The 20,939-nt window shown below is 34.1% G+C and overlaps 2 protein-coding genes across 7 annotated transcripts; one reads left to right on the forward strand and one right to left on the reverse strand.

The window, feature by feature from the left end:
* Positions 1-7,989: 7,989 nt before the first annotated feature.
* LOC105156802 (putative plant SNARE 13) lies at positions 7,990-13,860 on the forward strand. The gene is made up of 10 exons (XM_011073019.3): positions 7,990-8,394; positions 9,278-9,370; positions 9,720-9,813; positions 10,476-10,513; positions 11,160-11,257; positions 12,237-12,316; positions 12,387-12,443; positions 12,527-12,619; positions 12,899-12,973; positions 13,460-13,860. Exons 1-10 carry the CDS (start codon positions 8,315-8,317, stop codon positions 13,565-13,567), a joined length of 816 nt encoding a protein of 271 aa, XP_011071321.1. The 5' UTR covers positions 7,990-8,314; the 3' UTR covers positions 13,568-13,860.
* A 376-nt stretch (positions 13,861-14,236) lies between these two features.
* LOC105156803 (Nucleotide-sugar transporter family protein) lies at positions 14,237-20,687 on the reverse strand. Of its 6 annotated transcripts, none has more exons than XM_011073020.3 (10): positions 20,396-20,687; positions 19,174-19,457; positions 18,635-18,742; positions 18,090-18,121; positions 17,928-17,978; positions 17,095-17,156; positions 16,741-17,002; positions 15,671-15,936; positions 15,488-15,579; positions 14,237-14,677 (listed from the first exon to the last, which is right to left on the reverse strand). In XM_011073020.3, the coding sequence occupies exons 2-10, from the start codon at positions 19,255-19,257 to the stop codon at positions 14,498-14,500; spliced, it is 1,137 nt and encodes a 378-aa protein (XP_011071322.1). In that variant the 5' UTR covers positions 19,258-19,457; positions 20,396-20,687; the 3' UTR covers positions 14,237-14,497. The 6 variants fall into 6 exon arrangements, with proteins under 6 accessions (XP_011071322.1, XP_020547979.1, XP_020547978.1 ...); XM_020692320.2 differs by having other exon boundaries at positions 19,174-19,508; XM_020692319.2 differs by having other exon boundaries at positions 19,174-19,529.
* Positions 20,688-20,939: the final 252 nt, after the last annotated feature.

Genomic DNA, 20,939 nt, shown 5'->3' on the forward strand with positions numbered 1-20,939 from the left:
GATGTTCACTTTAGCATTGATGGTGGTATTTTACTGGCTACTATACAAGTGAAGCCCTCTCTCAAGGATAAAATTAAAGATGCACAGGATAGAGATCCATATCAATAGAGGAATGAAGACTAAGGTACAAAAAGGAAAGAGCGATCAATTTATAATCCAAGAAGATTGTATATTGTTCAATAGAAAATTTATTGCGTGCCTACTGTAGAAGAGTTGAGAATGAAAATTATGCACGAGGCGCACTACGCACCATATGTTGGATTTGAGACCCTATTACTGGTAGCCAACAATGAAGAAAAATGTGGCAGAGTTTGTAGCAAATTGTTTAACTTGTCAGCAAGTAAAAGCAGAACACCAAGCACATCAACTAGTAAGCTTCATCCTTTGTATATATCTGAATGGAAGTGGGAAAAAATTACTAAGGATTTTGTCATTGGGTTACCATGTACGTTCAGAAGACATGATACTATTTGGGTGATTATTGACAGATTGACTAAATCTATAAATTTCTTGCCAATCCATCAAAATGATTCTCTGGATAAGCTAGCCGAATTATATGTTTCAGAGATTGTGAGACTACATAGCATTCTTACCTCTATAGTTTCTAATAGAGATCCTCGATTTACTTCTCATTTCTGGAGAAGCTTGCAAACAGTTCTAGGTACAAAATTTCATTTCAGTACAACGTTTTAACCTCAAACCGATGGACAGTCAGAAAGAACGATTCATGTAACCCCCTCAAGATTATAATATATAATTGGGGGATTAATTGGTAAATTTTTATGAAATTTAGTTAATTGGTAAATAAATTATGGGTCATAATTGGAATTAATAGAACTTGAACGGATTAAATTGGAGTTCGTTATAATATTTTGGGATAATTTATATTAATTAAAGAAATTTAGGAGGGACGTAATGGGTATTTTAAGAAAAATCTAATTAAATAAATAATATTATTATTATTATTATTTATATATATGTATTAGTAAATAATATATATATATTAGTATATATATATATTAATGAATAATATATATATACATACGAAAAGAGAGAGAGAGAGAGGATGGAGAGTGGGAGGTGGGCCATCCCCCCACCGCCTCACTCTCCTCTCTTCACTTACACACATAAACATAACACACAAACACAAATGTAATTGAAAAGTTGCAATCCTTCAGCAAAAGGAAAAGAAGCATACGTACGAAGAATTGTAATTTAATTTTTATTAATTTATATAATTATATTATTTAATTAGTCCGTTTATAGATGTTGTTTATGCTAAGTGGTGTACTATTTAATCGAAATATTTTATGAGTTTGACTATTTAAAATAGTGTCAAATTAAATATCGAATTGGATATAAAAATGATATCATTGGTCAATTAAATTATTAAATTTATTAGATTTGAATATTGCTATAGCCAATTTATACAATTTCGTCGGAATTGTTAACCAAATACGCAATTATGTGTATTATTGTTCAATTAAAGTGTATAATAGCGAGAAATTGATAGAAAATTCATAGAAATATGTCGAAAATTATATTTAATACATGGTACGTTAATAAAGAGGAAAAACGAAGATTTGTATTTTGATAAAAATAAAATATTAAAGAATTATTAGAAATTGTACAAATGATATTCAATATTATATTTAAAAGAAATTACGATATTCTCGATATATTAATTGTATGTGGTATAACTCATTATAGGAAATGGGGGTACGGTGAAACGACTGACAATTATCATTGAGTAGATAAAAGCATTGTGAAGTCGAGGTAAGTAAATAATTAGTATTATCTATATATGTCCCCTTTATTTGTGGTTTTACTGTTATATGAATTTTTGGTTCATGCTGACTTTGATTTATCTGAAAATATATATCAATGGTGAATGATGTAATTTGATTGATGATAATGTGTACATGGAATGAGAAAGTACGTTGAAATATTATGTTTGTTGTTTGATGTGTTGTGAGTGTATGAGAATGAGAATGTATTGATATATGGTTTTACGTTACTAGTTGCTTACAAAAATGGTGATATGTGGAAATGAGGGAGTGGTGGAAATTGAAAAGCCTATAAGGCGATATGAAAAGTGCTATGTGCGAAATGAAAGTGCTATGTGCGAAAAGAAAGTGCTATGTGCGAAATGAAAATGCTATGTGCGAAATGAAAGCACTATGAGCTTGATGAGCTTGATGAGCCGGCCATCAAGGGGATTCACTTAAATTTAATAATGGTGAGATTGAGTTGGCGGGAAAAATACAATATCACCTTCTGGTAAGCAAACTAGGAAAAAGAGGAAGTTTAATTGATTGTCTTATTACGTGATAACTATGTGGTGTAATAAAGATGGTTATGTGGAAGCAAATTGACTATATATTCTATGCATATTGCCTTTGTATCTTGTTTGAGGTTATATTTGGTATACATATATAGATAGGACTAGTTATTTGCTTACTGAGTGGCAGGCTCATTCCCCTGCTAACATTTTCTTTCAGGAATAGACTTTGAGGTGTCTGACTGTTGAAGAATAGGTCCACGAGCTATACTCAGGCAGGTCGGGCCAGTATGCAGTTTTCTCCTCTTTGTCAGTTAGAGTACAAACCACATTTTGTTTGTACAGAGATAATATAAGCGTACGGATTACTTGTGACGAATCACCTTGTGTTGTGTGATATGTATATATATATATAATGTTGTGGGTTGATAATACCTACTATGACATGTTGGGATTACGTATGCAAATTGATTAGATGATTATGTGCAAATGTATATGTATGAACACAGGGATTACTATAAGTACGACGTTTAGGGTAGATATAGCCCTTGTAGCGAATGGGGTGCTACAATTCAGACACTAGAGGATATGATGAGAGCCTGCGTTATTGAATTCAGAGGAAATTGGGATGATCATCGACTACTGATGGAGTTTGCTCATAATAACAGTTTTCGTTCTAGTATTGGTATGACTCCATTTGAAGTTTTATATGGAAGGAAATGCCGAAGTCCGATCTGTTGGGATATTGAGGGGTTGAGACAGTTTGAAGGGCCGAAATTAGTTCAAGAAACAGTGGAAAAGATACAAACAGTTAAAATGTGTTTGAAGGCAGTACGGGATCCACAGAAAAGTTACATTGATAAGCATCACAAGATGGGGGAAAGAGTTTTCCTAAAAGTATCACCATGAAGAGGAATCTTGAGATTCGGGAAGCAGGGAAAGTTGAGTCTGAGATATATTAGGCCATATGAAATTCGGGAACGAGTTGAACCACTAGCCTATCAATTAGCATTACTGACAAAATTATTACAGATACATGACGTGTTTACGTTTCTATACTACGGCGACACCGATCCGGTCCTAGTCATATTTTGCATGAGCCAGAGATGGAGATATCGGAGGGATTGATATATGTAGAAGAGCCAATGGAAATTCTAGACGGGGGTATAAAGAAATTGAGAAATAAAAAAATACCTATGGTGAAGGTCAAATGGAGTCATCACTCTCCAAGGGAAGCCACCTGGGAAGTTGAGGAGAACATGAGAGAAAAATACCCATATTTCAATATGCGTTATTTGATTTGGAACATATATTAATATCATCAACGATATATTTACTTTGAATTATAATCCAGCTTCTTAAGGAATTACTTTAATTGATTTCTTTTTCTTAGAAAAAAATAAAATAGTAATGAAAGTATTCATCTAAAGTCTCAAAAACATGATTCTACCTTCTTCTATGCGTGGTTGGGATCGTCCCCCTCTTATACATGGCGTTCGATTTGGGACTCTTGGGATCTTTTGGCAGTAGGCATCAAATGGAAGGTTAGGGGCGGTCGCTTTATTTCAATTCTGGAACATCCCTAGCTCCCAAGGCAAGCAACGTTCCAACTTATAGGATGGCTAGCTACTATCTCGAAAGATATGAATGCAACGTCTCTCATTACACCAGAACACGAGTGGAACGTGGACCAGATAACGATCGAATTATGCTCCATGGATGCTAAATATTAGTCTTCGTGAAACTGGGGTGAGAGACGAACTGATATGGCATTTCGAGAAGAATGGCTGATTTTCTTTTCAGAGTGCTTATTGCGTTGCCTACGACCTTAGGAAAGGGCCTGCCCGCAGCTGGGGCATTCTTGGGATTTCATTTGGAGCTCGAAGGCTCCACCTAAGGTTGTCTTGTTTGCCTGGAGGTGTGCGTGTGAAGCTTTGCCATCCGCGGAGAAATTGCGGCGAAGAGGGGTTCTAGTACCGATGGTTGTGGATGTTGTTCGGAGGAAAAGGAGGATACTTTGCACGTGATTTTCTTCTGCAGCTTCGCCCGGCTAGTATGGGCATTATCCGGTCTGGGTTGGGGTTCTTTGATGTGCAACACTTACAACACGGAGGAATGGCTACGAGGGGTTTATTGGGAGCTAGGCATGTGGATTAGGACCTTTTTCCTAACTATCTACTGGGCATTCTGGGGGATGAGGAACAAGCATCTATTTGAAGGCAGAAGTGTGGAGGCTTACGAGGTCATCAGATTGGGCCGCCATACCTACAGGGGATCTGGGGCTTTATCCAAGCTTGAATGGGGTAGTTTGTTCTAGGATCTCTTATGGTTTTTCTTTTTGTGAATTGTAGTGTGCCTCATTTTGTACTCTCTATTTTAATATTATATCTACCGTTGTTTTCCTAAAAAAATAAAAAGAAAAAGTCTCAACTTGCTAAGGTTTTGGCAATTGTTTAATTGCAGCTGTTGCAGTGATGTTTACCTAATCCAAAGTAATAGATTGGAATTGGATTAATAATAAAGAACGAGACCGTTATTGAATACTGAGAATCATGATTAGATGGATATAAATACTGAATCCCATTGAGGTCCCACACTCATATCCAATTTATAAATATTATTATGTTCTTTTAGGTAATGACGAAATGGTTTCTCCTTCTAAAAACTCTCTTTGTTTGTCACTGTTGATTCCTCTGGCAATCTCCAGCAGGCCGATCCCAACATCTGCACAACCTGATTCAATGATATTGGTGATCCCAACCTCTGTACAGGCGGTACATACCAATCAACTCTAGAGTTGTGTATATGATATTGATCATCAGTAAGTGTTGATTGTTATAATTAGTGCATAATTATGATAATTAGTATATTATTATTATAATTGTTAGCTGCTAGAAGTATATATATATATATATAATATGAGATAAAAAGAGCTATGATGTGATATGAGAAAGAAATGAAATGAAAAAAGTTTTGATGCGAAATGAAAAGGATGTGATATTAAAAGAGCTATGATGCGATATAAAAAAGTTATGATGTGAATTGAAAGAGCTGTGATGCGAAGTGAGATTGATAAGCCGGCTGTCAAGAGGATTCACTTAAACTTATATAACGATGAGATTGAGTTGACGGAAAAAACACAATATCACCTTCTCGTAAGCAAATTAGGAAAAAGAGGAGTTTAATTGATCGTTTTACTGCGAGTTAGCTATGTGGTGCAATAAAAATGATTATGTTGGAATTAAGTTGACTATATTTTATGTATGTTGCTTACTTATCTTGTTTGGGCTACATTTGATATACATACATAAATAGGTCTGGTTATTTACTTACTGAGTGACAGGCTCATTCTTCTGCTTATATTTTTTTTCAGGAGTAAACTTTGAGGTGTCTGTCTGTCAAAGGCTAGGTCCAAACGCTATATTCAGTCAGGTCGGGCCAGTACGCTGTTTTTTCCTCATTGTCAGTTAGAATACTAGTCATATTTTATTTGTATAAAGAGAACATAAAAGTTGTGGATTACTTGTGGGGTTTGATATGTATATATATATATAATGTTGTGGGTTGATTATGCATGTTATGACGTTAGGATTACGTGTGCAAAACGATTAAATGATTATGTGTATATTTATATATAGACACAGGGGTTACTATAAGTATAGCGTTTAGGGAATATATAGCCATAGCAACGACAGGGGGTGCTACATTGTACATTTAATTTATTAAAAAAAATAATAGTTCATCATTTTAATTTCAAAAAATAAACAAATTTGTAGTTGGGAGTGGGTTATCATTTCACCTACCGAACCAAATCTAAAAAGTTACAACTGAAACAAAAGGGATAATTACGTTGCCTTCTCTCAAAATTTTGATGTAATTATACGTAATTTCTTGTGCTCTAAAATTACATTTAATACTCCCTACATTTGTTTTCGTATAATAAAACTGATATTTCTATTAATCAAAATTCATAATATTTGTTGATATTAGTAAATATATTGATTGAAAATCCATATATATCTCAAATTGACTTATTACTAACTTATTGTAGGTCAAATAATTTTTTTATTGCCAAACTACCCTTATAAGGGTGAAAATGTACTTCATCACATGCACTAGCGTGTGAATATATATAAGGGTAGCTTAGTTAGAAAAAAAATTATTTCACCTACAATAGTTAATAATAAGTCAATCAGAAATAAATATGGATTTTCATTCAATTTTTTTTGCTAGAATAAGCTAATTTGATGAATTTTTAGTTAATTGAGGGATCTACTTGTTAGATAAAAACAAAGGTTAGAAGTACTAAATTTATTTTTTAAAATTATAAAAAATTTATATATAATTATACCAAATTGATAATTCTATCCCTAAATAAAACAAGAAAATATCAATGAACCAAAACAGAAAATTGATTTGCTTAATCCACGATAAGGGATAGTTAAAACTTTAACAAAATGTATATATAATAGTAATAATACAAAGAAAAGCCCCCACACTCACAAATGGTGGTAATAATACTGCTGAATTAATTTTTGTGAAGTAAAAAATGTTCTTTATGATAAAATAACTAACATATTTATTTTTTAAAATTTTACATTAATTGATAAATTATTTTTTTCTTTCTTGTTTTTTACATGCATGCAGGAATGATATGCCATAATGGTTAGTTATATATCTAAACTATATAAAAATGAAACGACTTCCACACTCACAAATGATGGTTAATGACACTGTTTTGTACCAATTTTTTTGTAAACTCCAAAGTGCCCTTCAACTCATGAAATAACTAACTTATGCAATTTTTTAAATTTTATATTAACTGATAAATTAGTTTTCTTTTCTTTCTTTCTTTTTTAAATATAATTTATTAATTTATATGTTTTATTCTTATATAATATACATTAAAGTGTGAAAAATTATTTATTATATACACGTCGGAACGGAGTGCCACAATGGCTAATATATATATATATATATATATAAAGACTTTCTACACGTACAAACGACGGCTAATAACACCATTTCACTATTTTTTATAAAGTCAAATACCCTTCAATCGATAAATAACTAATTTATTTAACTTTTCAAATTTTATATTAATTGATAAATTATTATTTTTCTTTAATGTAATATATTTATTTGTATATTTTTATTATTTAACTTTTTCAATTTTATATTAATTGATAAATTATTATTTTTCTTTAATGTAATATATTTATTTGTATATTTTTATTATTTAACTTTTTTAATTTTATATTAATTGATAAATTATTATTTTTCTTTAAATAATATATTTATTTTTATATTTTTTATTTATAATATATTTTTAAAATATATTAAAAAATTATTTATTATATACACATAAAAATAATATATGACGAGCCAGTATATTCATAAAAACATCGAGGTGTATACTGTGCATTGTATGTTGAGGATGAGTTTTCCTTAAACAAACAATCAAGTTGTAGTTAGTTTAGTTTAGTTTAGCGGTTGAATGGTATTCGTCATGACAGGCAAACTGGCAGTGGCAGCGCAGCCTGTAAAGTACAACCCCACAATAACAATCATAATTAATTAGCAACTGCAATGTCATCCATAGATTGGATTATATATAATTTATAGGATATGTTCCTTCTTATTCCCGCCGGACAATACATTAAATTATTATTATTATATAATTATAGATTATTATACCTACAGACATACAAATACGGTGACAGACAGACATCCTCCTTTCTCCCAACGTCACTCTCTCTCTCTGCAACGGGCAGAAGGCACAACGCACCAGAACCCTAAACCATCTCAACTTCAACTTGCTTCTCTGTCTCCCCAATTCATTTCTTTTCCAAATAATAAATATTTTTATTACTTCTTTTCTTATTCTCACCTTCCAATTTTCGGAGCAATGTTGGAATTTATCATAACAGAGGTTTTTCTTTTCGAGATTCTGCTGTGATTGCCGGTGAGGGAGAGATTTCTTCTTTTACCGGCAACAAAAAGAGAGGACTGACGCGCAGACAAGGATAAAAAATGGCTAACTTGCAGTTGCAGATGAATCCTACAATGGAACAAATCCACGGAGAAATTCGTGATACCATGCGTGCCCTTGCGTAATCTCTCTCTCTCATCGTCTTCACACTGTTTTGTACTATGTCGGTATGCGCATATTTAGACTTGATTTGAATAATTTTATATGCCACACTTCCCAGTGTGGCAATTGCTTATTCGGATCCATTGTAGATTCTGTGAGCCTCGAACAATAACCATTCCTTCTTTTTTTTCACTGAGTCGATATTTGGTGTTTTGAGGAACAAAATTACCCAATTTTTTTTGCTGATGGTGATTGACTCAATATGTCGTGCGCAAAATAGGACAGAAAAAGTTCACTAATATTTATATAATTATATAACGTTAATCAGTTACAATGAACGTGATCGTTGGTTATACATGTTGTATTGTGATTTTCTTTCAAGATTAAATAAATAAATGTGGTGTTATAATGATGATCTAATGTACTTAAAAAGATCATTTTGAAAGTTATGGAGAAAAAAGGTACAATGCAACGGACATGGGACAGAATAAAAACAATGAGAGAAGTGAAGCAAAGGAAAGAATTTGCCAGTCCTGTCTTTTTTGATATAGGGTTAATTTAGCCCATACACATATTACACACCAAGGTGATTACTCTAAACTCCTCAACTTTAATGATATAGTATGCATCGGAGCATCTTGATTTTCAGTTACTTTCTCTTATTCTCCTTCAGTTATCTGTTTGCATTAACTTTTGAGTTTAATCTTCCTATTTTTGTTCAACATTGTAACGGTATTGAGATTTTTGTCTGGTTTGGATTTGGACACTAGTCAATGCAGGGGCCGTGATGGAAATTCATCTACTTCTACTTTGTCCCTATGGACTATGGAGATTTGACATTTGCTGCTAATGTAACTAGTGTTAGTACTGGTATTAATAATATTATGTTGATGTCTAACCAGAAATGGCTTCCAAAAGCTTGATAAAATCAAAGATTCCAATAGACAAAGTAAGCAGCTCGAGGAGCTTACGGAGAAGATGAGGGAGTGTAAGAGGTAAGTTTGTACAGTTGCTTCTCTTCATAATTATTTCTGCTTTCATGCAGAGTGAGTATATATTTCACTTGTATGAAAAACATGCATGGAGAGAGAACACTTATGACTTGCACACCGTGAAAACAATTGGCAAAAAACAGAGTTAAATGATTCATACTTACTTTGCCTCCAGAATCATAGTGGGGTTTGCTTCTGCAGTATTTTTACTCTAGTTTTCATGGTCTTAATCTTGATTTTATTAGCTGTTTTGGATTTTCAGGAAAATTGGCATTTATTTCTATTGATCTGACGGACATGCTTCTTGTGGAACCTTTTCTTTTTGATATTGGTTTCCTGTTAACTGTACTAGGTTGATTAAAGAATTTGATCGTGAAATAAAAGACGAAGATAGTAGGAATCCTCCAGAGGTTAACAAGCAGCTAAATGATGAGAAGCAATCCATGGTAAGGTTCTTGAAAAACTTGAACATGCTTTTAGATTGGAAGTTGATGATGATGCATGCCTAAGCTGATCCCTTTTTGCACCTAAACCATTAATTAGTCACCCAAGGACATTTTTTAGAAAGAATCAATAAAAACATTGATCATTAGTTAAGTACAATAGAAGACAGTTTGTGTTTGTTGGAGTGAGAATGTAGCAGAGTGATTCGTAGATGGAGAAATATTTCTTGAATTATTCAGAGCAAAATCGTATGTTTTAGATCATTTATAATTTTACGGCAAGGAAAAGGGTGGTGAGACTGTGTTTTGGAAATGGAATTGCAATTGCTCATATCCCATTTACCACTTATCTGTTTAAGTCATTGCCATTTAAAAAGTCATGAACTCTAGTGTCATCTTTACAATAGTTGCACCCACAGAGCATCATGGCCAGCTATGGATTGTGCAATATAATCATTTCTCAACCATTTGGTTACACACTGTTGATCTGGCCCACAACATTGTCGCTTTACAATATTGTCAATCTGATATGATCTTGTACTTTTTAGTTCCGGCTGGAATTTATTGAAGGTAGATAGCGGTGTTGGGTTCTTCACCAGTGTTCTGCTGCAGATTTTTTCTCTTATTGTTGCTGAGTGTTTCCTTAATTCATTTCATTTATGCAGATCAAAGAGTTGAATTCATATGTGGCATTGAGGAAAACGTAAGTTCCTTCAGTATAGAATTTTTATTATCCATTGACAATATTAGTTGGTGTTTTATATACGGTTATTCTTGATATACAGCTTTTGATTCAAGTACCTTTGTTATGGTATATTGCTGTAGATAGTGTTTGTACCATTGAATTTTCCTGTTAGTAGATTCCCAAGAAATTATGAGAGATCGTCTCTGGCTGATAATCTGTTACTTTGATGCCAAATTTTATCAAATCCCTGTTTCTATGTTCCCTCGTAGGCCATGGCATCCTATATCAATAGATCTTGTTTGATCATTTTGTTTGGGTCATTAAATGACATGACGGGAATCTGGTATATATTCTGATGAAATGTCAAACTGATTTAGATATATTATTGCAATTTAGGTTCATACTTTCAACATCACTCTTTCTTATGCTGATCATTTATTATGTCAGTGTTGGGGTTCTGTAGGAGTGTGCATGCAAGTCCAGGCATGTGAGGACTACCAGATGTACCCCCCCCCCCCTTTCTTTTCTGTCTTTGGGTGGGTGGGGGGCAATAGATTACTGAAATGTTGATGAATCTTCACAGGTCTACTTGGTTTCAGCATTGGGTTTCTCCTGTCTTCTCTGCTTTTACTTATTTGCTATTCTATCTTATTTGGTGGTGCAGGTACTTGAGCACTCTTGGAAATAAGAGGGTTGAACTTTTTGATATGGGGACTGGTCCAAGTGAGACGACAGCTGATGACAATGCTCAAGTGGCATCAGGTGGAATTACATACCCCGTTTTCTTTATTTCCATTTCTCTTATTTAATGACCTACAATCTACATGGAGAAAAAAGCTATGGGACACTATCATGTGCTGACAGCTATTAACTTAAGTCCCTTTGTCCTCCCTACTAATTATCAATATCCTGTCCTTTTGTATTGAGTTTCTCAAAAAGTCATCCATCAGCATTATGATATTCCAATGTGTCAATGTGCTAGGAGATAAAAGGAAGACTATAAAAATCATTCTGTTGTATGAATAGTTTGCTGCTCCAGCTACACAAATTCTTTATTGGATCTAAGCCCTCTGTACGCCCGAAGTGTTTTGTGTGTGGTTTTTCATAATCAGTTCCAGTAAACTTTATGTAGGCACTGCATGTTAGAGAAGAAAAGGGATCTTTAGTCTATCTTTGCTTCCCTGGTTCAACATTGGACCTCAAGAGTTTAGCTATTAATTTTCATTCTTGTGCTAATGTTCATCATTTTGCTCTATTTTGTAATATCCTTGCGTCTTTGTTTTACTCAGGAAGAACTGATTATAATATGTAAGCTCCTTTTCCCTGTCTGAGACATGTATGAAAATGTATCTTGGTGCAAATTTTGACCATGGTTATTGCTGCATTTAATGACATACCAACCCCATGAACCCAACGCCTACATATTACTGATGTGGCTGGACTTGGATGTTACATGTGAAGTTGATTGTATATTACCACGACTAATAAAACCTTAATTGAGATTCCTTTGCATCTTAGCCTAAATGTATGCATTTTTAATATCTCTACAAAAGCTCTATTCTCCAGGCAGGACTAATTTGTTTAATTGATGATTGTGAAGCTGTGACTATCATTACTGCTCTCCACTGGCTTGTTCATTTTACGCTGTTGGACTGTCATCTGCAGACCATTGTACTTTATGTTTTAGGTCCTTTGACATTTATCGCTGACAATTTCTTAATCTTTTTCTTACTTAATATAGAAATGTCAAACCAGGAGCTTATTCATGCTGGAATGAAGACTATGGATGAAACTGACCAAGCCATTGAACGCTCAAAACAGGTAGATCGAAACTTGTGGAGCATTCTCAAAATCAAAAAGTTGGTGCATTTTAAACTCATTTTACTTGTAGGTTGTTCACCAAACTATTGAAGTGGGAACGCAAACTGCTACTACTTTGAAGGGCCAAGTGAGTTTACCTTTGCACTTCCCCTTCATTGGTCTTGAGTGCTTCATTTTCTAATCACTCGTTTGCTTTTTGAATATGTACAGACTGAACAAATGGGTCGCATTGTCAATGAACTGGATACAATCCAGTTCTCCATCAAGAAGGCGTCGCAGCTTGTTAAGGAGATTGGTAGGCAGGTATATTAGTTGGAAATGCTTCTACTTTTTCTTCCACATCATACCTATTACAATCTTCCGCAATATGGAAACTCTTGATCATCCTGTAAGAATAATAGTATCTGCCTACCCCATAACAAGTGAATGGTAATAATATGTGCAAAAGTTGGTTAGTCCCAAAAGCAATTGAAATTTTGGGAAGTGGATCAATTTTCTACTTTGGAAATTTTCTTTCCTTGTATATCCGATACTTACACATCCTACTGTTTGGTAAAAATGTTCACCTCATGTATTTTTCAGGTGGCTACTGATAAATGCATCATGTTTTTTCTTTTTCTGATTGTATGCGGAGTTATTGCCATAATTGTTGTGAAGGTATATTCTTATATCTATAATCTTCTACCTTTCGGTTCTCATTTAATAGTGTTACTTGTTGTTGCTGCTTTCAATAGCTAACTTGATCTTTAGTTGCAAAAAAATTGTAGTTTTCCATTTATGTGAGTTGTATTACACACTTTAACAATGAAATTTGAATTTGTTGAATTGCCACTTCTGTAAACTAGGACATTGGAAACAGATCTGTTTTATGTCTATGGATTTCGAATATTTAATGATTGAAAAAGTCATATCTTTTAGACGTGATGTTGCTCCCACTTCTTGGTAGTATTTACTTTGTCTAATGAATCATGATCATATTGGAAAACAACTCTTCTTGTTAGATATTTCTATTATATCCCTTGTATGCCCCATGAACAAGTCATGGTGCTGTCATTATTTCTCTACTGTTTTAGATGAACTACCTTTCTCTTACTTGTTACTGCAATATAAATGTTTGATGGTCTGAGATTTGTGTTCTGTTAGATCGTGAATCCAAACAACAAAAGTATAAGGGATATCCCTGGACTTGCTCCTCCTGCTCAAACGACAAGGAGATTGCTGTATGTAGAGCCTGCACAATATTTTTTGTAAATCTGTTATCTTGGATAGGCTTCACTATGCCATCTAATTTCAGTATAAGGCTGCTGTAGACATGCGCACTGCTGTTTGTGACATCTTGTTTCTTTATACCTGGTTCTTGATTGAGCTGTGTGCATATTTGTATTTTTCTGTGATTTGTCGTCATATGGTCAGGATGATGTTATTGTTCATGTAAAACTTTCAGAGATGATATGATTTGTCAGAACATGTTAATGTACTTGAATCAGCTTCCCAGGCCTGTTTATGTAATGAATCACATCGATAATTTCAATCTTTGATGCTCATCTCGTTTGTACGAGTTATATTTTCTTCACATTCTAGGGATGCTCGTTTTATAAGAATGATGAGTTGTCTGTGTCATTTTGTGGATACTCGTTTTATAAGAATGATATGAGTTGGGTAATCGCAATTATACAGTTGACAGATTACATTTGCCCAAACAAGCACCCATCAGCAACCATGCTGAATGCACAGTCTAGCGGCTCTCTGCAGAATACTGTTTATTTGATGCTATTAGCTGGGGCTTTTATGATGTTTCACAATCTGGCTCCTCAGAGCAGTATGAACTGCAGCCAACTTGCTTAAAACATTCATTTCGAATGGTAAGAAACATGACATAGGGATACTCGATCTACTTGAGGATAACTATCACAGCATTAGTTAGAAAACATGAAAGTCATATAGCTGCTAAATAGAATGGAGAAACAAGCCTACTTGTATTTACATGTTTTTGAAGACCATGGACGAGTTCGAATTATGCATGTGGGATAAAACTCATGCACACCTTCCAACACGAAATATACTAGTCAGGCAACCAATACAAAATTAAAACGAAAGTAATAACAACAAAACAAAAGACTGCCTTAGAATGGAGAAACATATGCTAGGATTCTCATCCTTGACTTGTTGAAGGTTATCATTTCATGCATTGCGAGTACTTTGCTGTGTCCGGCCAATATGAGACAGCCTAGACGAAGGAATGAGGGGTGCCTCCTCATCCATTATAAAATCAGAATTAGAGGCCTTGCTACCACTTCCATCGTCATCATTGCTGCTGTCAGGTGTGTATAAATCAGATGACTTCTTTTCCAATTTCCAGTCCTGTATTCACGCAGTCAAACCCCAAACTTTAACAACCAAAATACCGAATCACCCAAACATAAGGGTCAAAAAAGATAAAGAAAAATGCCATCGTAAAAAAACAACTGCATAGTGCAAGAAATCTCGCTTCTATTCTATAAATTAGCTCAAATATGTGTTCACAATTAATATTAATTTTAAAAATTATAATTATTTTAAAAAATATAAACATTGATTGGATAAATAAAAATTATTATAAAAGAAAAAAGAGGAAAGTTATGTGAAATTATTGAGAAAATAGTGAGGGATGAAAAATTATATGTGAAGGTTGAGAAGTGAGACAAGAATAAAAACTAACAAAATAATTAAAGAAAATAAAGACTGACAGGCAAAAGATATTGAAGACACCAAAATGGTGCTCTTCAATTATATAAAGGTATAGCTTAAAAGAATTATTACTATTTTTAAAAAAATAAATATTAATTGGTAAATAAAAAATATTGATAAAAGAAAGCTGTAAGAAATTATTGAAGAAAAGAGTGAGGTAAAAAAGATAGATCTGGAAGTTGACAACAGAGACGAAAATAAAAACTGATAAAATAATAAAAAAATGCCAGACCAAAAATATTGAATAGACCAAAACATGTGCTCTTCAATTAAATAAAGGTATAGATTAGGAAGCAACGGACAGATCTGTAGGAAAGCCTAATGCCTGCTGGCATGAGTCTACTAGCATTTACTATGAAATAGTTGAAATATATCTTTTCCAAAGTACGTTTTCATAGCCAGTTAAAACTGATAACCAATACCGAACTTTATGGCAATAGCTACCTTTGTAATCCTGTCAGGAATACTTTCAGGAGTCTGCAATGCACGAACTTCTTTGACCTTCAAATAATTGTACAAGACTACCCCACAGAGAGCTGCAGGAAGTTTTTACACTTTCATTAAGTGGTTACCGAACTGCATAAAATTGCAATGTTGACAAAGATGAGGTGATAGGTGGAAAATTACCAATGGCATAGCCAATAATGTTGAGTCCAGTAATTGTAGATTCTGGAAAAACCACTGTTGAAAGGGCTATCAATATCCAATCTTTAAGAACACCAGCTACACGAACAGTCACTGCTCCAGTTCTACCAATCACTAAGAAAATTGAGAAGTTCAACAACAGTGCACAAATGGCGTTGGAGAAGAAGATCCAGAAGTTAAACTGAATTTGAGAGACTTCCATCCCAGGCTTCTCCAGAAAGTACCAAGGGACAAACAAAAATACGAAACTGCACATAAACAAGGGCAAGTATTAAGAGGTGTCACAAAGTTTAGGTTATAATAATTCCCGAGGAAAAATCCAACTGAGAGATTCAGTGGCACTTTGAAGAACCAGTAAGAATTCTGTCAATATGCATTTATTATCAATGCAATAAGTTGTACATTTGTAAATGGTCTACAATCTTAGGAACAAACGAGATTGGCTTATTTTAGCAATTGATCGTGAATGCATGGCCTATTAATGGGATGATAATATAATGCTATAAATCGCCATAGCAAAATACAGATGTACAACTATTTCATGCAATCATGCTAGTAGGGCACACGTACAAAATTACAAACAGTTCTAAGAAAAAAATTATGCAAGATATAGGCAAGCTTATGATGTAACAAGGTATGATGCAACTATTACAGCTATTAATGGGATGAAAATATAATGCTATAAATCGTCATAGCACAATACAGATATGCAACTATTTCATGTAATCGTGCTAGTAGGGCACACGTATAAAATTGCAACTAGTTCTTAGAAAAACAATTATGTAAGTATAGGCAAGATTATGATATAACAAGGTATCATGCACTAAAATTTTAATGGAAATATCAAGCTTATAAGAAATGGAGATGATCAATGCAAAGGGAAAAATATGCTATGTTGGCAATTTGGAGAAAATTTGGTGGTTCTTCAGAATAAAGAATATTGTTTAAAGAAATATAATTTATGATCGCAACTGTCGAGAGTTGGACCGTTCAAAGAGCATGAAAGTTTTCCTCTAGACTCAGTTGCAAGAGAAAGTTACATTTTTCTGTACCTGCATGGAGCAATATAGTATAAGCTTGTGATGGGATTTAGAGTTAATCCCTTCTTCTGCAAAAGGACTTGAGTCAAGACCAGTCTCAAAGCTTCTGCAAACATGCCAGTAACTTGGTATACTGTGCCAATCACATTAAAATGGATTTCCCCGTAGGAAGAAATGACAACTCCAACGCTGACCAGCACCATGTTCAAGAAAACGTCCCACCTTAGTTTATCCGTACCCCATAAAACTGCCACAACAAATGTTGCTACTGGCACTGTCAAATTTAATATCAAAGAATCTGTTATTTATTTTATTTGAAGGAAACAATTCTATCATCAGCGAATGATGAAAGTTGCTATCACATACTAAGGGCTTTGAGCATCTGAATGAATGCCACAGATATATGCAAGTAAGCAGTATTACCAAACCTGTTACAAAACGATCCTGTCAGTAGTGCTACAGATTTGAGGAACAATACATTGAGATGATTTATGAGTATATGCAAACATTAAGCCTATCTAAGACTAGAAATATCAGTAGTCTCCAGAGATGAATATACACTCAGAAATACTTCATGTCAGGAACCTCGATAAGTATGCCTTTTGCAAGTCCTCTTTCTATACCATGCCTTTTGCAAGTCCTCTTTCTATACCTTTCCTCTGCTGTTGGTGCTTGTTATCAAACCATAAGTGTGGTGTGGCCTCAAAATAAAGAGTAAATGTTCAGATTGATGAAAGGCAAGATAACTGTTCCTAACACATAAAATTATTGGAGAGTTTCTGCATTTTTTAGTTCTACTTGATAGTTGACCAGCATATAACTGATAAATTTCACGTGGAAGCACGATTCAGGACACAAATATCTCATACATGTTCATTGTTCCCAAATGAATGTAATGCAATTTTTTAGTAACATAATCTGCTTTAATAGAACGAAATTTTTCTGGCTTCACTTTATTCCTCATGTTTGCTGTTGCAATAATGTTGCCGCTGCACAGAGATTAAACATCTATGAGTTCTCTGCTTTCCGCTACATAATTAATCCAGCAGTTGCATGGCTCTGAAAGAATCGGGTTCGGCTTCCCTCATGTTACAAATTACACTTTCCCTTTTAAGTTGAAATACAAATCCAACATGAGAAAACATAGGTGTCCAGTTTAATCTACAAGAAAATCAATGTTCTTACAGTTGAGAGCATACCAAAGACTAGACGCAAAGAAGGCACTTATGGGGATAACACAGGTCGCATATCTGCAGTACGCAATTACAGGAATAAGATAAAACAAAAAGAAACACTATAAGAGGATAGATGCTGAAAAAAGAAGAGGCATTGATAAGTTTAGATTGGAAGAACTTTCTTACACGCGAAAAGTCATTTTAACTGGAGTCACAACCTGCAGAAAATGAAGAAATAGTTTTATTACTGTAAAATCTGAAAATAAATATTCTGATAAAGTTTTCAGTATTTTCTGTTAAGTTTTGAACAGAGAATGCTTCCAGCATGATCCACATAATCACCTTATAAAGAACAAACCTTAAAATTGACCATGACTTTTCTAGCATTAAACACACCAGTGAAATACAGGCAAAATAATAACAAGTGGTGCTATCTTTATCACACCAAAATTTCATTCTCTCGCATCCCTTTGACATGAATCCTAAACGATATCACAAGAGAACGGAAAATTAACTGAATAAAAAGATGCCAAGTGGATAAGATGAGTTAGAGAAAAGAGAAAATATGCCACTCGCATTTATGCTCTTCCAGCATGGGTTTTAAAATGAATGATTGAATAGCCAACAGCATGCCCATATTTTACAGTAATTTGTTTCTATGAGACAGTAGAACATGTGATACTGTAACTTTATGAGGAGCTACAAAGTCAACTTGGATAAGGGAGCTGTACCTTGAAAACACGAATAAGGAAAAATGCTACTGCACCAGAAAATCCCATATGTATCATTGTAAGTGTTATAGGAAATGGAAAGTTGAAGTATTTTGGAGAAAGAACCCACTGCAAGGAAAATATCAGTTTCAGCACTCCTACCAGTTGCAAAAATAGGAAGAAATCATAAAATCCTCATTGAGAACAACGGATTGCTAGTAAATACATAACTTCATAATAGCTAAAAGGAAGTTTCGCCGATCCACCCCAAACACAGATATATGATTGAATTGCATTAAATGGTACGTAATTAGTACCATTTTATGATGCCACACCGTTCGCGTTGATAAAACATTCTCCATGACCACAAAGAATGAAAAATAAAATAACAGTTATACAGCAGAATAACATTCTAAATTTTGTACACACTCAATGGAAAAATAGTCAACAAGATGCAAAAGTTAAGTCTGAGACAATGTAAACCTGGTACATTATCACTTCGTATGATACATTCAAGGCGAAAAGAAATTATATTTACAAAGATAATTGAAGCGCATTACCTTGTTGTATAAAATAACACCAGATGAAAGTGTGATGTAGATTAGAAGGTAAAGATATGTTAAGAGTAATGATCTGTTTATCATTTTCACAGATTTTCTCTCCAACTTTTGGCTCTCTGTAACAGGTATCAGAAGTCTACTCCACTTAGAAGTATGAATAGATGAATTTTGAAATGTTCACTAGAAATGTAGTAATCTGAATCGAGATCAAGCAGAAGTTCCAACAATCATTGCCAATCTTCAAAGTGCATCTGCTTCTATACAGCTGAAGCGGATTCCCAGACCTGAAAATGATGATATATTGTTCACAGCATACAAACTTGACCAAAGGAAATCTGTGAACAGGACAGCATCATCTTTAAGGAATTGAGAGAAAAAAACAAAAAAGAAAGGAGCAAGTATCAGGAAACTTCAGAAGTAGCAACAGGATGTGGAAGAAAGGGTAAAAAAGATAACATCAGAATTACCTGATTTAAGAGCACAAGCATTCATAGCAACTTGTGCCACTCATTTAGGTAACTCAAGAAGCAACAAATATGAAACTCAAGAAGCAACCAAGGATAAAAAAGCAGTAACAGCAGGCACTCAACTTTCATGGCCTCGTACAACAAGTTAGTGCAACTAGATTTATTCCTAAACTGCTCTTACTCCGCAGTATGTAATGCTAAATACTTTTTGTATATGGTGTAGAGTCATCTGGACTAGGTCTATCAGATCTATGATTTTACTGTCAAACTGCAGTGAGACATTAACAGATATGAACAGTATCGAATTAGGCATACTGCATTATCTCCTATTAAATCAAATGCTTCCCCACCCATCAAGAAATGTAGAAGAAGAAAGGTATAAACAGATGACGTCAGTGTATATTACCCCCAACCCCAACCCCAACCCCAAATGAGAAAGAAAGGGTAGGGCGTAGGGTAACAGGAAAAAGCAGAAATGGGATTAAATAAAGAATGGTAGTCTCCATGTAGTAGTCTCAAAGCCAGCAAGTTAACTCAAGTAACATATTAGCAAACAATATTTGGCAACGGCCTGCGGAAGTATTGGAGCAAAGCTGAAAAAGAAAACAATTCAAAGGAAGAAAAGGGAGGAAAGGAAAGGTTGAATCTTTCACCATTACATGACACTAAGCTGCAGAAAAGATAATGAAAATAAATAAAATAACAACAATCAAAACTATCAAAGAGAAAGGGGGAAGTGGGGGTTTCAGTAGTACCTCCAATTACTGTCTACTGATGGGGAATTCCAATTCAAGAGAAATGGAATGGTGGAAGTGTTGCATAATATGAACATGCATGAAGTTGTTCACTACTACTAAGTATTATATCAATATAGCAATTAAATATGAAAACGTATAGAGGAATGTATAAATAGAGAGTAAAAAGAAGAAGAAAAGGGGTTAGATTTGAGAAGAATAGGAGATGATGAGGAGAAGGAGAGGGAAGGGAGAAGGGAGAAGGGAGAGAGGCGTTAACACTAAGTGACAACAGTTTCAGAATTATGAACAATTGAATTACCATAAGTTAAATAAATCTATGTCTGGTATTTGGTGGAGCCTTTGGATCCCGGATTTTAACCACTAGGACTACGGCCTCCACCGGACTGGGTCTAGCGCAATAACCAATATCTTTTGTCCTGGGCTTTAAGTTGCATTTCCTTTGGATAATTATTATTGCGACTAATATTCATTCAGACTTAATTAAGTTATAACATTCCCAAGTGTAGTATGTTAATAACTAATGGCCTTGTTTGGTTTTGTT

The sequence above is a fragment of the Sesamum indicum genome, linkage group LG3, assembly GCF_026168435.1.
Source record: "Sesamum indicum cultivar Baizhima isolate 11 linkage group LG3, ASM2616843v1, whole genome shotgun sequence".
NCBI classification, from domain to species: Eukaryota; Viridiplantae; Streptophyta; class Magnoliopsida; order Lamiales; family Pedaliaceae; genus Sesamum; species Sesamum indicum.